This window comes from Astatotilapia calliptera, chromosome 22 (assembly GCF_964374335.1).
Source record: "Astatotilapia calliptera chromosome 22, fAstCal68.1, whole genome shotgun sequence".
NCBI classification, from domain to species: domain Eukaryota; kingdom Metazoa; phylum Chordata; class Actinopteri; order Cichliformes; family Cichlidae; genus Astatotilapia; species Astatotilapia calliptera.
The window spans coordinates 36,146,668-36,163,433 of record NC_137442.1 but is presented as its reverse complement, the minus strand read 5'-3'; the positions used below and the strand labels follow the sequence as shown (position 1 = coordinate 36,163,433).

The 16,766-nt window shown below is 42.5% G+C and overlaps 1 protein-coding gene across 2 annotated transcripts in view; it reads right to left on the bottom strand.

Moving 5' to 3' along the window:
• thrb (thyroid hormone receptor beta) overlaps positions 1-16,766 on the bottom strand; it is a 115,114-nt gene that overhangs the window by 23,985 nt on the left and 74,363 nt on the right. For both annotated transcript variants that reach the window (XM_026155628.2, XM_026155629.2), the window contains exons 3-4: positions 3,175-3,244; positions 1,213-1,263 (exon numbers count right to left, since the gene is read on the bottom strand). In XM_026155628.2, the coding sequence (XP_026011413.1) occupies positions 1,213-1,263; positions 3,175-3,181 (58 nt within the window). In that variant the 5' untranslated portion in view covers positions 3,182-3,244. The remainder of the gene's footprint in view (positions 1-1,212; positions 1,264-3,174; positions 3,245-16,766) is intronic.

Here is a 16,766-nt window from a genome sequence, read left to right as displayed (position 1 = left end):
TGGGAACATTTCAAGTTGCTATACATCAATACAACTGTTATAGCCCATATTTTAATAATATGTATTCATTAAGTCCATAGTAATTACATAAATTGCAAAAAAGTGCAATAAACTACCAAAAAATGTAAAATCATTTTTGCTTTTTTAACATATATTTCTAGTTAGAGAAATTTAAGAGGCTCATCCCTCAAAACTGTAAATACAAAAAAGTTTCACAAAATAGTTTCCTACCACAGGAAATTTATTTTGAGTGTCTTCATAGTTCTATTTTTGAAATACACCAATTTTTATATACTGCAGGAAAAACGGAAATAAATATTATACTGCAAATTTGCAAAAAAGCAGCATATGCATCAAAATAAACTATTTCCAGCAGTGCAATATGAGTCCTCAGCATCCCAGAAACGACACAGAAAGTCATAAAGTCAAACATAACTTTTAAAAACACCAGTATAGGCCCTGAGGCCCTGATGGTAAAAAACTACATTTCCACGAAAATGACGTCACTTCCGGTTTCGGGCAGGTAATGGCGGACGTGCGAAAGTTTGCGCTGACGTCTATTCCAAGTAGGAAGTGTTACGAACAGCTGATGGATCGGCAAAGCGTGTTTCTGGAATATTATGTTTTTGTTGCTGCAAGTGCTTTTTATGCTGTTTTTGCAAAGCTATATGTGGAAGGAAACCGTGACCGAGGACAAGCTGATGGCATCAGATGTAAGTACAACTCCTCCGGTTTCATATGCAAAACAAATTATTGCGCTAGCTTACGTGGTTGCAGAGCTACCGGGATTTAAAAATAGTTACACAAAATTGAGCGTGTCCGCTCCGACCGGCTCTAAAGGGTTAAAGGTGCAAATAAAGCTTTACTTACTTATACATTTTGAACCTCTTTCCTCTTTATTATTATTGTTATTATTATTACAATAAGTGAATGTCCCACTTTTTGAAAGCAAACTCTAAATGAGCTGATGTTTAAACGTCTGAGTTCAGTTACTCTACGTGTTGTAACGTGATGTCTGCAGCTTCCCAACATCGGTGAAACTGAAACGACTGGGATATGATTTATTTTGAACTGAATCTACACAAAAATGTTCTTAAATCAAATAATTCCAGTTTTTGAAGCCCTTTCGAAGTTTTTCCTTAACAAATCCAAAGCTGCGCCATGCTGACAGAAGAAGGAAACAGCAGTGTAGAGAGGGAGGAGAAATATTACCATTTTGAATGGCCTCATCTTTCCAGCGGGGGGAGCATTTTTCTGCTGGCTCTAAAATAGATGGGAGAGGCACTTTAAAAAACACAAGCGACGTTGTCATAAAACAGCTGAGAGAGAGAGAAGCTAATGCTGCTCTGCTTCGTACATGAACTTAAAAGCTTTCAGAAGTTGTTCCAACAGAGCAGCAGGTTCATGTAAAAACTAAAACAGCATCTCAGATACCAAAGCAGTCGTTGTCCCCTTGGAGCTTACATGGTGAATGAAAGCTTAAGTTCATTTTGTCAGTGTGATAACATGTGAGTGTAAGTCTGTCGGCTATGTAGGGATGGCCAGGTCACTGAGGTCGCCCAGGCTGGTTAAATCCAATTCCAGCCCCGCTGACCTCACTGATGCCCAATTTGCTAGTTAAGTAAATAAATGCAGAGCTACATCCTGTCTTGGCTGTTTAATATAGGGCAGCATGGCTGCGTGCAGCGTCCTGCCATCTTCACATTTCTTTGCCTTTTTGATGCTTCGATTTGGCCGAATGAAGTGGTGCTGCTGTGTGTGTGAACAGGGATGAACCATGTTATAGAAATGAATGGTTAATATGTGTGTGTGTGGAAAAGAGCTGATTTTGCCATCAGGCTCAAGCTGAGACCTTTTCACAGTTTAACACTGATCACCTTGATTAAAACATTGTTATCACTCTAAGACAACGTGGACCTCTGGTGGTGAGGGCAGACTATCACTGTCCAACCAAAGTGTAGAGTGTGACATGCAGTGGTCGGGGTTTTGCACTGGTCACTGATCTCTGCCAACAAACACTGCATCAGTCCTGCTGCTCGAAGGGGCCTCCCTGCTACGAGTGTGAGCATCTTCTGTCAGTTACAGCTACCAGGTTAAAATGTTAGGTTATCTTTACAAGCTGATTATTGAGACCTGACCATGTTTTTAAAGCCGACAGCTACAGTCGAGGGAAAAACTGGCTGAGCAATCATTTAATAACAGGTCAGGAAATGGAAAAAGTGGATTATTTCTAAGACCAATACTGATATCTGGTGATTTCTTCTTCACTAGCATTTGTTATGTGCTTGTTTCTGTTTCTTTGCTATCGTAATATGAAAATGCAGTTTAAAAATAGGTTTTAGAAAAGTTGAGTTTCATGGTAACGCAGCAGCAGTTTTAACTGCAGCTATGATACGAATCAAGTTCCTATTGGTGCAAATTCATTTGTTGTACTTTCCAAATCCCTTCTTGTAAAAGGATGGTCATAATTCAAACACTTAAACTTATTATTAGGTCTCGACTCCCTTTTGCTTCCTCTCTGCTTCCACAGCTTGTAGCACCATCATGCAGTCTGTCCTGGATCTGCACATCGGACTCAACTCTGTCATACTGTACATGTTAAAGCAAATATTAGCTTAATGGAGTTGCACACTACTAATTTGATCCTGAACTGCAGTAAAAACTGATTTTTAAAGAACTGTTGAGGAGTTAATGGTTTATTATCTCAGTTGTTTAACACCAGGCTGAATGACTGACTGCTGTCAGATTATGTGCAGAAACTGTTGGGTGCCACAGCAAACCTCACACTTCATTTCTGACCTCGTTGCCGAGCAGCTGACAAATAAACTGTGAAGCAGAGGTCCTGATGTCAAACCGGCTCAGTGAGAAGTGGTGACACAAAGTCATTCTGCTGGTTACTGTGTAGCAAGTCACATATGTTTCTTTACTTCTGTTGTCTAACACAGTGTTCTGAAAGCACTCGGCGTTGGATTACTCGCGTTACAACAGTGCTAACCTGTGCGCTTGTACTTTGCTCAGTGTTGTTTCCCCGATCAGAATTAACCAGTAAAACAGAGTATTTGCTGTTTTTTTAGTTTTCACATCAACTTTCACACCAACTCAAAAATAGAGAATAATAAGACTTTTCTTTAGGTTCCATCATATTTGGAGTGAAGCTGGCAGTGTGAGCCTTACCTGACATACTGGTGGGGCTTCAAGGCAAAGACGTCATCCTCAGAGCCTCATCAGACCTCTGGGTTCCTACCTACCCAAACACAGAAACAAACGCTCAGTCATTCTTTATCTAACAGAGCAGCTTCACACACATCTCTGAACAGCGTCTTTTCCTCACAGCTCGTCATTTTAAAAACATAAAGTGTACAGGAGTGATCACCCAATGTTAGATTAAACGAAACTGCACAGGCTGCCAGCTCTCAGTTCTCGTCCTCTGTGCAGGATGACATCTAGTGGTTACATGCTCATGTTACGTCTCAGGGTCCAGGTATCATTTCTTTCCCTCTGAGGTTTTGTTAGTGTGCATCCAACACACAAACAACACACTGCACACACCAGGCGTTCAACTCTGCTGCAACGTCCTTGTTTCACTGTTTGTCAGCTAAAGGTTACTCTTAGTAGCAGTTCTTATTTGCACTGATGCTCCTTTGTGTAAAATAGGTGTTTATAATGCATGCAGCACTTAAAACAACTGCACTCATGCAACAACTTCATGTGCCAACAAAGATCATGTGACATCATCACAATCATGGTGTCCAACATAAGGCCCGGGGCCCAGAATTGGTTTGGCCAAGACTCCAATCCATCCTGCACGTTTCACAGCTTTCTGTGACGATAAAGACTCTGCCTGACTTTGCCGTCCACACGACACCACAGAAGAGAAAGACAAACACTGAGACGAGAGACAAGCTTTTGTTTTTCCATCATCTACTATAAAATGTATGTTTTTATTCTTGTGGTCTCACAGTTAATTAACAAAACTGGGGGATGAGCTAACTTTTACATCGTTATCATGTAAAGAAACTTAGATGTACTGCTATATTAAAATATCTCAGGGATTAAATGTTTTACACTGACAGGATGATTCATCCTTTGAGCTTTTAATGCTAGAATGACTCACAGGGTTGTGGTGAGAGGCTTAACAGCCAACGAGACCAACAAGGACGACCCACACAGAATGTTAACTTCACTACTTGGCTTTTAAAATTCAGATAATGTCTCTTGTCTTTTCACTGGGCGATACATCTGATGCTGAGTCTGATAAACAACTGTCAGTGCAGCGGTTTATTGAAAAATGAATAATAAATAAATGAATCAAAGCCACAGCAGCACATCCACAGTGCACAGTGCAGCACGCTATCTGGCTGTTACTGTACCTGACCAGGGTGCAGCTGAAACTGTAACTTGCTACAGTAAGACGAGAAAGCAGGAAGCTGAATGTCCTTGAGCAGCTGTCCTCAGGAGGCCACATATGCATCACACTTTCCTGTAGCTGAAGCCACAACAAGAGGACTCCACCTGATTGAGATTGGACTGATAAGAACATGGAGGGCCGCTCTCTGCTCACATAAGCACGTATCCTCTCACTGCACGCCGATCAAACCTCACGTACTGTCACTGTGCTACACCTGACACTTGCACAGCCGATAAAAAAGTGTCAGCATGAAATATCTTCAAGGTTAATAAAACGATTGGAGGATGCAAATATTATCATGAACAGGTCAGGATGCAGGCTTCAACACATTATAACTAAAAAGAAATGAATAAAAACTGAAGTCAAGCAGAGGTCAGATTAACACTCACTGTGTGGGTATTCCTGAGGACCATCTCAAAGGTCTGGATGCAAACAGGAATACCTGAGTGTTTGTTCCCTGGGTGGTAGGTGCCTGGAATCTGAGGTTACGTGTGGTGGTAACATCTTTTGGTCAGGCCCTGTATACAATCTGCACTTCAATTCATTATGTGCTTGAAACTAATAGGTTGTGTTAAGCAGCGGTCTCCATTAGAATGAGCATTAATGGTGGAGGGTTATGGTGTGATGTTGCTGTGTAAGTAACATCACACATTTTTTAAAAACACGATGCTGCACGAGGAAATGCATAGTCTTCATTCGACAGTCACATGTTCGGCACTCTTCAGAGGAAGCGTTTGAGACAACCTGATGCCATCAGACAGGAGGTCCACAGATGGTGAAAAGGATACAGAGTTGATACAGCTCAGTGCTCTTTATGACTTTCTATAATTACAATTTCTGCACATTACTGTCCCGACTTCCACTGCAGGCAGCATTAGCTGCATTAGCTGAGAGCAGAACAGCCTACTAGACACTTTTTCTACCTGCTTTTGAAAAGACAGAAGCACTGCTACCGGGATGGAGCGATGGTATTTCTCATATTTCTCTGCTTGAAGTACATGTGCAGGTACTGATTTTTACTCTTGAGTTTCCTGGAACAACTAAACTGAGGTCCTGAAAGAATCAACCTTTTGTCTTTTGCTTGATGAAAATGCACCAAGTTGTGACGATCATCAATTTAAACTGTAGCCTTTTGTTTCTCTGAGTGTCAGGTTGTGCACCAGGTTGTGTACAGAGTGCTACACAAACACCATAAATAAATGTGAAATTCTCTCATAGCTGTACTTTCATCAGATAACTGAAGTCAGAAAAGTAAAAACGCTCGGGTAGGGACACGACATGCTATACAAATGGCTTCAATACGTATGGTGGATTTAAAGATCGCATGTGTTGTGCTTCAGCTTGACTGGGCTGATGGAGACCAGGTTTGGGAAAATCCAGACCAAGACAGAATCACCCACAGTTAGGCCAATACAGTCGAACACAAAGATGAATGAAACTCAAATGTCACCAAAGTCATCGAGTTTCAGATGAAAGCAGCTTCTGTCTGTTGTAATCAGATTTGAGCCGCAGCTGCAGTCAAATCACAATCATGTGATCTCCGGTCACAAAGTGAAACCGTAGTCAGTGCATGCTGTCCTTTACAGATGTCACATCTTACAACTGCAAGCTCACTGAACTCTGTTTGCTTGGAAGCTAGGTTTATTCAAGGGTTTGCACTGCTTTGAGGCTGCGTTTTTCCTCCTGCGGATGACGACAGAGTCGTTTTCTGAAGACGACGGGTCTTGTTTACAATCCTAAATAAGCCTTTGTGAATATGTGTATATTTATCAGCTATAACAATCAGACCCTTATGAATTGATTAGAGCCTTAAAAACGTGATAAAATCGTAACTCCTGTGCTGTGGTATGGTTTCAGCATCAGTCCTTGTTTATGGAGAACCTTTGGTGAAGGTAAGTACTGCTGCTTTTCCACAATCTGAAGTCTGAATTAAGGATTCGATAGATTTCCATGAATTACTTTCAGTTTGGGTGTAACATGGAAGTGGACACCAAAAAGCCTCACACTGTGTGACTACTGATGGTGTTTATCTTATTCAACCTTATTACTGTTGGTGTTAAAAATAATTTCTTCTCCAAAATGTCCAGATAGACACACTAACAAACCAACACTACATCAGGTACCATCACTCTGAAATGCTGGTTCTTACTCTGAGCACTCAAAGCGTTTTACACAACTTGCACATTCACGTTTTTTTCTATGCTGCTTCCTATCTAACATTCACACTCCGATGGATGCATCGGAGAGCAACATGGTCATATTTGGCATGCAGACTGGAGCAGACTGGGATTGAACCACCAACCTTCCAGTTAGTAGGTGACCTGCTCGACCACCTGTCACTTACAGCCAGGCCACAGACACATCTGAGGCAACAACAGAGGGAAAACAGAGTGGCTATAAAGAACGAGATGTGACTTACATGTATGTGTTCAGAATCCTGAGGTAAGGCAGGAAACAGGAAATAGGCCTGTAATAGGGCACATGCTGTACACTTCCTCGCTGCTATCATCCAAGGACCAGATTAACTGATAGTTACTGACGAGTACTAAATGAGGCATTTCATTGTCCATTTTTATTTCCTTTATACTTTTATATAAAAGTTCAGCTGTCTGAACTTGTAACCTTGTTCTCTCAGCATTGAACTGGAGAATTGCAGATTTTAACTGCTGAGCATTTTAATTTCCCTTCATTATCTTCATTGTCTGTTATTAGTTAGTTTTCCTTATTTTCTTCCAGTGTAATTACCTTGTAAAACCTTTAGGCAGAGGGTAACGGATACGCAAGAGACACAAAATAAATGAAAAGCATGCTCGTGCATCACCGTGCTCCACTTTTAAACAAGTTTTCTATCTGTAATGTACCGTCACCACATGCGTCCTTCAAACCAGACCCAGCTGACAGAAACTGAAGCTGCATGAAAGTCTGGATCAAAGGTTTGCTGCACACACTTAAAGCCGTTGCAGTGGTGTTTAGCTAACAGAGCAGCACAAAATCATACAATGCATTTCCAGGTTTGTTTACATTAACATTCATGCCAACTTTTACAAGTGCTGAAATGTAAACATGCCATTACTGTCATAAGCACGGTCACTATCAAAGTGTAGTTTGGTCACACCTTAATTCATTTCCTTGTACTGTAGTCCAGCTAATTATTCTTTTGGCAAGTTCAGTAGCCCGGGTCTCGTTTTGGTTTGGTCAGTAGCTCCTTTTCTGTGTCTGAGTTGACTACCAGCACAAAAATCAATCAATCATCAAGTGTCCAAGTGCAGTAATTTATGACCACCGCTACATGTTTCTACTTGCAACTGTCCATCCATCTGTTATCTTCCACTTACCTGGAAAGTCTCCCAAGGGAAGTACTCAGGAAGCATCCTTACCAAACCCACCTATTAACACACAGGAGCAGCAGCTATACTCTAAGATCCCTCTGGATGTCTGAGCTCCTCACCCTATAACTTAAAAGTTTGCTCACTTACCAAGAAATGAACAGTCTCTAACTTTTAACGTAAGTTCAAACTGTATATCAACCAAAAATCCACAAAAAAATAATGATACCAAAGTCATAATTTGAGTATCATTACTACTTTTGGAGAAACCGTGTTGACAAGCACAGTGGTAAGACGTTTCTTGTAGTTGGTCTCTAGGTTTGCGAACATCTCAGCGAGAATCTGGCCCACTCCTCTTTATAGGAATGAAATCTTTCAGGTTTCTTGGCTGTCGCTTGGACACTTGAAGCTTCAGCTCTCTGCACCTACAGACCTGAGGTCTGGAGACTGGCTCGGCCACTCCGTCATGGCTTCTCTGAGTCATTTGAATATTCACTGGAAAGTTTAAGTTGGGCCTATACCTGAGCTTTCTTAGGCACATGACCTGGTGGATGCTGCAAGATTTCAATTCATTAAGGCGTAGTGTGTTATCAGTTTTTGGTTGTAGTCCCAACTGCCATCATTGGGATCACTGATCAGGCTCCACCCAAGCGGTTTCGTGCTGATCCCTGACCTTTCTCATCATCCTCACCCCATGAGGCAAGATTTTGTATGGAGTCAAACCAAAAGCAATTTAAAGTCTATTTTTCTTGCATCTCTGTTGTCACAGTTGTCACTTTTTCACCAAGCTTCTTGCTTCTTGTGGTCTACAATGTTTTTCATTGACTTTCTGGTCTGGCCATGGAGGTGGGGAGGTTGGAATGGAAGAAATGAAGTCTGTGGACAGGTGTGCTTTATGAACACGGAGTATTTGTAATTGATTGATTGTAGTTGTTGGGTTATAGGACATCACTGAATTTTATTTCATTTCATTGAATAACATGCAACTGTAATGTGCTTTGTCTGCAATTTAGATTGATATTTTGACTCTCTCCATTACAGTGAAACAGTGACTCTCAAAGTGAATCTCGACCAGCGCTGCTACCAGGGAGCTTCTTAACTAACGCAGCGACCTCTGTCAGCGTGATAGATGTGGCTTCCCATGAGTTTTCAGGCTCTGCCTTCTCTATACTGGAAGTTTTGCCTCGGATCATCAAAGTCCTTTTTCCACTGCTAAACAATATCCCAAATCTGGGTCACCAGTTCTTCCCTCTGGCTGAGCACAGCTTGAGCCAAGCCCTGGTTTCCCTTCCTGAGTCCACGGAGAGCTTGCCAGAACAGGGCTCCCAAAAGTCCTCTTCTGTGACCTCCTCTGCTGACGTCCTTTTGGCCCTTTAATACTGTCGCTGCTTTCTTCAGCTTCAGCTTCGTCTAGCAGCCGCCCTGCCCTTTGATTTAACTCACTAGGCAGTGATCAAATAACAGGTCTGCTCTTATCAGATGATACAACAGCAAAGTCGATCATTGCCATGTACACTATGCACATCTTGTGCTTGAGCATGGTGTTTGTTATGGCCAACCCATGCCTAGCACAGAACTCAAGACTCTTCCTTCCATCATGGATCTCCAGGTCTCTGTCAAATTGTTAAAGTCTCCCAGGAGAACTATGGAGACTCCAGGTGGAGCCTCTTCAAAGACCCACCAACACCCAAATAAGATGTCTGTGGGTGGTGCATCCACGGAATCACGTTTTGACATTTTCGAGCAACAACACAAACAAGAATTTCTCTCTTTTTTCCATGAATTGGCCCACTGGCATAGTCAGGGTGACTGAAGTTGTGAGAAATATATTTCTTTGATTTTATAGCAACTTCTGTTTTTTAAATTACCTTCTAATTATTCTGTTATAGGGCATCTCATTTTAACTTTTCTCATTTTAAGGGTTCACGCATAAAATATTTGAAATAAGCCTGGAAATAAAGGATTTAAAAAACGGTCCAACAATGAAGACCTCGTTGTTTGTTGTCACAGCCCATGTGGCCTCACTTGCTACTTGTGGCCTTATGTGAGAGTGAGAACACTTTCACACACAGCTCTCTCTTCACCACACCAGACCATTACAGTGTCCAATCTCGCCGTCATTTCCCATTTATCCTTTTCATACTTGTGAGCGTCCTCCAGATACTTGAACTCTTCTGCCTCGGACACCAACACGGAGATGGCACGGGGAATTTTTCTGTCTGAGGACGATGATCTCAAACGTGCTAATTCTCATTCTGGCCGCTACACACATCACCTGCATACATCAGACATGAGATCATATGGCCACGAAACACAACACCTTCAGCCTCAGGCTGCCCCGAGACAATCTGTCCACAAAAATTATGAACGTAATCGGTGAAACAATGTTAACAGAATTTTTAAATGTTAGAATATCTGTCACAGATAAAGTATAGGGGTGATAAAACAGTATTCCTGCATAAAATAATAATGGGAGCATAAACGACCAGTTATACTTGTTGTATATAAGAGCTTGGTCACCTGAGGTTCAAGTATAGTTTGCTGCTAACTGCTTCGGAGGCAGGATTGTCAGTTTTTACTCATTTTGATAGTAAAACAACCGTGTAGCTTTCACAGTTCAACCATAGTTCAACAGTTCATCTCTGCACTGAATTTGTGTCGCTTGACAATTTAAACTAATGCACAAAACAGACAAATAAATGATAATAAAAATGATAACTGTGGTTGTTTTGAAAAAGCCTTATCTAAAGCCAAATGTCAGCCCTGCCCAGTCTTCAGTTTACATCATGCATCATGAATCAGCACTTACAAGGAACAGTCAACAATAACCGTCATATTGACCAATATGCATGTTATTTGAACTGGCATTTAGATAAGAGTCCATCTTCATCGGACGGCCACTACGCCTGGAGCTCTAATACTTGATTTACAAAGCTGCGACACACAATGCGACGTGATACACGCTCATCATCATGGCAACCTGCATCACACAAGGGAGAGCAGATGGTGCTTTCATTAAAGAATTCAAGCTGACAGAAGAATCAGCTGAATGATCAAGTCTCCAGTGCACTTATCATATTACATTAAATTCTCTGTACACAGAGGCTGCCCACTGTGGTTTGTTATACTGCGTGCACCGTGAGTTGAGTAGGTCCGAATAATCTACTGGGAGCAATGGGACCAATAAGTCATGCTCAGCAGCAAGAACACACATCATGGATGACAGCTGGAGCTGCCAGTCACCTGCAGACCCATGAATGATATTTGGTGCCTAAAGTCATCATCAATAAATATTCCTATTTAAGTGAAACCTTTTTATTTTCACTTACTAATCTCCTCAGAGAGACACAACCCATCTGTTAGGCTTCATTTTTAATAGACAGACGTTGGCAGGCGTGGTTGTGGCACGGCTGCATTGGGAGCTGACGCACTGGAGCTGCATCGGTTCATCACGCCGACCTGCATAAATGGTACTTGGTCCTGAGTGTGGGGTTTATTGTTGATGCGAGTACGGCTGGCAGTGGGAGAGCTGCGGCCACTGTGTGTGTACAGCAACCGTGTGCGTAAATCGTGTGGCGAATAAAAGATGCTGGAAAGCATGGACATGTGGTCAGGTCTGCTGTGCATTCACTTAAGTGGTGCCGAAACCCAGGACAGGCAGCAACAGGAGCAGGCAGCGGTGTCACGCTGCAGGACCAGACCGAGCACCATATGGAGGTGATTAAGAATCTGGCAGCTCGGATCCAGTCCTGGCCGACACCACCCCACCAGCGTCCCCCGGTGGCGTGGGTGTGGAGGAGGTCCGGACTGTTCAGGCCCCCGTGCAGGCCCCCAGGGTGCGACCAGCCAAGGTGCAGCCTGCCTCAGCGACCATACCCACTCCTCAGGTGGGAGCGGCTGGGGCACGGCAGGTGCCTGCACCTTGGATTGACCACAACCACGCCCGCCACACAGTCATGTGTACAGCAGGTAAAACAGGTACTATACACGTCTTTAAGTTTCTAAGTAAATGCATTTCTAAAGGTGCCTCTGACCTGAAACTCTCACCAGATGCTGGTAACACGATGCACATGCATTGCTCAGGTGTGATTTCGGCCCATTCGGCCACATAAACAGTCCTATAAACCCCAAGCTTCAGTCCTTCCACAGAGTTTCAGTTGGAGTTGATTGGCTGGGCCATGCTTTATTTTCTTTCTGTAAAACCAGCTGAGCGTTCCCTTGGATGTGTTTGGGATCACTGAAATGCCCATCATTGTTTCAGCTTCATCATCCTGGCAGCAGATTTTTATCAAGATTGTCTCAGTACATTCTTCCATTAATCATCCCTTCATTTTTATTATTAATATACAATAATAATGGGTAGCTCAGGTGGCAGAGCAGGTCAGCCACTAATCATAAGATCGGTGGTTTGATCCCAGGTTGCCTCCTGGCTTCATGCCAAATATCCTTGGGCAAGACACTTCACCCGTTGCCTACTGGTGGTGGTCAGAGGGCCCGGTGGCGCCAGTGTCCGGCAGCCTCGCCTCTGTCAGTGCGCCCCAGGGTGGCTGTGGCTACGATGTAGCTGCCATCGCCAGTGTGTGAATGTGTGAATGAATGGGTGGATGACTGGATATGTAAAGCGCTTTGGGGTCCTTAGGGACTAGTAAAGCGCTATATAAATACAGGCCATAATATACATAATGACCAATGTTCCCTCTAAGCTGCACGCGTGCGTAATTGCGCACTGCTGGTCTCTGTGTACAGAAAATCTGCGTTGCGCACACAAATTTTTTTTAACCTGAATTGAAATTAAAACTTTAACAATTTTTTATGAACAGCTGTGTGCAGGCAGGAATAGGACCCAAGGTGCCGACACTCGGAGGCAAAACTTGAACTCAAAACAGCTTTAATGCTAAACTCAAATGCAGCATAACTGGATATATCAAAATAAACTTACACCAGAAGCCTGACAGAACACACAGCAAGATAAGGGTAGATCCCAACACGGACAAACTGAAACACAGGGCTTAAATACACAGAGGGAGCAATCAGGGAATGGGTAACAGGAGGGAAACACAGCTGGGGCAAATCAGGCCTGACGAGACAAAGGAAGCAAAACCAGATACATTAACATCAGACATGGACCTTCAAAATAAAACAGGAAACATAACACAGACTGGACTAAAGACACAGACTCACATGCAGGCACTACAACAAAGGGAACAAAGACATGGGACCAGGGCAGACAGACACTGACTGGACACGAGGATATAGCAACTAAGGATTACACAGAGACATAAACCATAAGACAGAACTCTAACGAAGAAACCAAAGAATAGAAATGATAAATAATACAATAAACTCAAAACCCTGGGTCAACGACCCAGGCATCCTAACACAATTCTGTTTGCAGTGTGAGTCAGTGACTGGCTGCTCCCGTGTGGGATCAGAACGATGCCACCTTATCCCAAAGTCCAGCCAATGATGCGATTCACATTCGTATATACGCAGCTAATCAACGTGGCTGACAGGCTATGACAGCGTCCTTATGTGCCGGTGTTTTAGCAAAGCGGCTGATGTGGAGTGAAGCCACGTTAATGACAACGTGTACAACCATTGGAGATGTGAGCAGGACAGACGGAACAACTGACGGACAAAGTTTGGACTTTATACCAGTTTTTAAATTGTGTTGATCGGCCACGTAAAACCAGAGTTATGATAAAATATCTGCAATGTTTGGTTTTCTTCCTGAATACTGTCGTTGTTTATATTTACTGCAGGAAGAAACGGTAAAAACGGCGTTTTATAAGGAAAACGCTCGAAAGCCTGTGAGCAAAAACACCAAAACTCCCAGCCTTTCCTATTGGTGGAAAAATGTACCATGTGGACCAATCAAAGAATGATATGGCAACATGGCCTTTAGTTGTTTAGGACGGGGGAAGTTTTAGGAGTGACTGCGTGTTTGAGATGTGAGAGATTTGAGACGTTTAGCACAAATCTTAGTGTGTAGTCAGTGTGTAGTTAGTGTGTAGTTAGTGTGTAGTTAGTGTGTAGTCAGTGTGTAGTCAGTGTGTAGTCAGTGTGTAGTTAGTGTGTAGTCAGTGTGTAGTCAGTGTGTAGTCAGTGTGTAGTCAGTGTGTAGTCAGTGTGTAGTTAGTGTGTAGTCAGTGTGTAGTCAGTGTGTAGTCAGTGTGTAGTCAGTGTGTAGTCAGTGTGTAGTTAGTGTGTAGTCAGTGTGTAGTCAGTGTGTAGTCAGTGTATAGTTAGTGTGTAGTTAGTGTGTAGTCAGTGTGTAGTCAGTGTGTAGTCAGTGTATAGTTAGTGTGTAGTTAGTGTGTAGTCAGTGTGTAGTCAGTGTGTAGTCAGTGTGTAGTTAGTGTGTAGTCAGTGTGTAGTCAGTGTGTAGTTAGTGTGTAGTCAGTGTGTAGTCAGTGTGTAGTCAGTGTGTAGTCAGTGTGTAGTCAGTGTGTAGTTAGTGTGTAGTCAGTGTGTAGTTAGTGTGTAGTCAGTGTGTAGTTAGTGTGTAGTTAGTGTGTAGTTAGTGTGTAGTCAGTGTGTAGTTAGTGTGTAGTCAGTGTGTAGTCAGTGTGTAGTTAGTGTGTAGTCAGTGTGTAGTCAGTGTGTAGTCAGTGTGTAGTCAGTGTGTAGTCAGTGTGTAGTTAGTGTGTAGTCAGTGTGTAGTTAGTGTGTAGTTAGTGTGTAGTTAGTGTGTAGTCAGTGTGTAGTTAGTGTGTAGTCAGTGTGTAGTCAGTGTGTAGTTAGTGTGTAGTCAGTGTGTAGTCAGTGTGTAGTTAGTGTGTAGTTAGTGTGTAGTCAGTGTGTAGTCAGTGTGTAGTTAGTGTGTAGTTAGTGTGTAGTTACTGTGTAGTTAGTGTGTAGTTAGTGTGTAGTTAGTGTGTAGTCAGTGTGTAGTTAGTGTGTAGTTAGTGTGTAGTCAGTGTGTAGTCAGTGTGTAGTCAGTGTGTAGTTAGTGTGTAGTTAGTGTGTAGTCAGTGTGTAGTTAGTGTGTAGTCAGTGTGTAGTCAGTGTGTAGTTAGTGTGTAGTCAGTGTGTAGTCAGTGTGTAGTTAGTGTGTAGTCAGTGTGTAGTCAGTGTGTAGTTAGTGTGTAGTCAGTGTGTAGTCAGTGTGTAGTTAGTGTGTAGTCAGTGTGTAGTCAGTGTGTAGTTAGTGTGTAGTCAGTGTGTAGTTAGTGTGTAGTCAGTGTGTAGTCAGTGTGTAGTCAGTGTGTAGTTAGTGTATAGTCAGTGTGTAGTCAGTGTGTAGTTAGTGTGTAGTCAGTGTGTAGTTAGTGTGTAGTCAGTGTGTAGTCAGTGTGTAGTCAGTGTGTAGTTAGTGTGTAGTCAGTGTGTAGTCAGTGTGTAGTTAGTGTGTAGTTAGTGTGTAGTCAGTGTGTAGTCAGTGTGTAGTCAGTGTGTAGTTAGTGTGTAGTCAGTGTGTAGTCAGTGTGTAGTCAGTGTGTAGTTAGTGTGTAGTCAGTGTGTAGTCAGTGTGTAGTCAGTGTGTAGTTAGTGTGTAGTTAGTGTATAGTCAGTGTGTAGTCAGTGTGTAGTTAGTGTGTAGTCAGTGTGTAGTCAGTGTGTAGTCAGTGTATAGTTAGTGTGTAGTTAGTGTGTAGTCAGTGTGTAGTCAGTGTGTAGTTAGTGTGTAGTCAGTGTGTAGTCAGTGTGTAGTTAGTGTATAGTCAGTGTGTAGTCAGTGTGTAGTCAGTGTGTAGTTAGTGTATAGTCAGTGTGTAGTCAGTGTGTAGTTAGTGTGTAGTCAGTGTGTAGTTAGTGTGTAGTCAGTGTGTAGTTAGTGTGTAGTTAGTGTGTAGTCAGTGTGTAGTCAGTGTGTAGTCAGTGTGTAGTCAGTGTGTAGTCAGTGTGTAGTCAGTGTGTAGTCAGTGTGTAGTCAGTGTGTAGTTAGTGTGTAGTCAGTGTGTAGTCAGTGTGTAGTTAGTGTGTAGTTAGTGTGTAGTTAGTGTGTAGTGTAGTCAGTGTGTAGTTAGTGTGTAGTCAGTGTGTAGTCAGTGTGTAGTCAGTGTGTAGTCAGTGTGTAGTCAGTGTGTAGTCAGTGTGTAGTTAGTGTGTAGTTAGTGTATAGTTAGTGTGTAGTTAGTGTGTAGTTAGTGTGTAGTTAGTGTATAGTTAGTGTGTAGTGTAGTCAATAGTGTTGTTGTGTGTGTCAATGAGGCGCCTGCTGAGTGTTACAGGTGTTACAGCAGTGACACATCTGCTGCTGTCAGGCCTGCAGGTATCAGGCTGTTGTTCTCCTTCATCTCATAGTGGACAGAAATTATTTTTTGGAGCGGCACAAATAATTTGTGTGGCATCAGATTTGATGCAGAACAGCTGATTGTTCTGTAAATAGTTTGAAATGTTTATTAAAAAACACCTTGGCTGCATTTTTAGGTAAACAGCTGCAAAACACTTTGTTGTTTGCATAACTCAGTAACTTTTTTGAAGTAGTAACTATATAATTAACTGCCCAACATTGGTCATTATTTACTGTATTTTGCAGACAGAGTTACAGACTCTCTCCCAGACCACAGACTCAGAATACAGTCAGAGCTTTATTTAATAAAAGAAAGAAAGTTGTGTTTTCAAAATTGGAGTTGAAGTTATTTTTCCTTCCAATAGTGTTAAAATGCTGCACAGGACAGGAACAAGATTTTTATAATTTTCATTGTAAGTGGGCTAAAGCAGTTAATTAAAAGTAGTCTAACATAAATGCTGTAATTTGATTACTTTAATAAACATGTAACTTGGATGGATTGGATGCTGGTGTGACCACAGTGCACACGTCTGCTGTTGCTCACAGTGGTCCAAGGGGACGCTCAGGGAGTTTGTGTGTTCAGACACGTGAAACATTAGAGGGAACGTTGATTATGACACGTGCCAGTGTCGCACGCTGAAGAACAGCCTCACACTATGATGTTCACACCTCCAAACGTCACTGTTGGTACGGTGTTTTGGGGATGAGAGCCTTTTGGCCTCCAACCACGGTGTGCATTACAGCATCCAAAGCGTTCGGTTTTGACCAGACTATATCCTCCCCGTATCTCACAGGC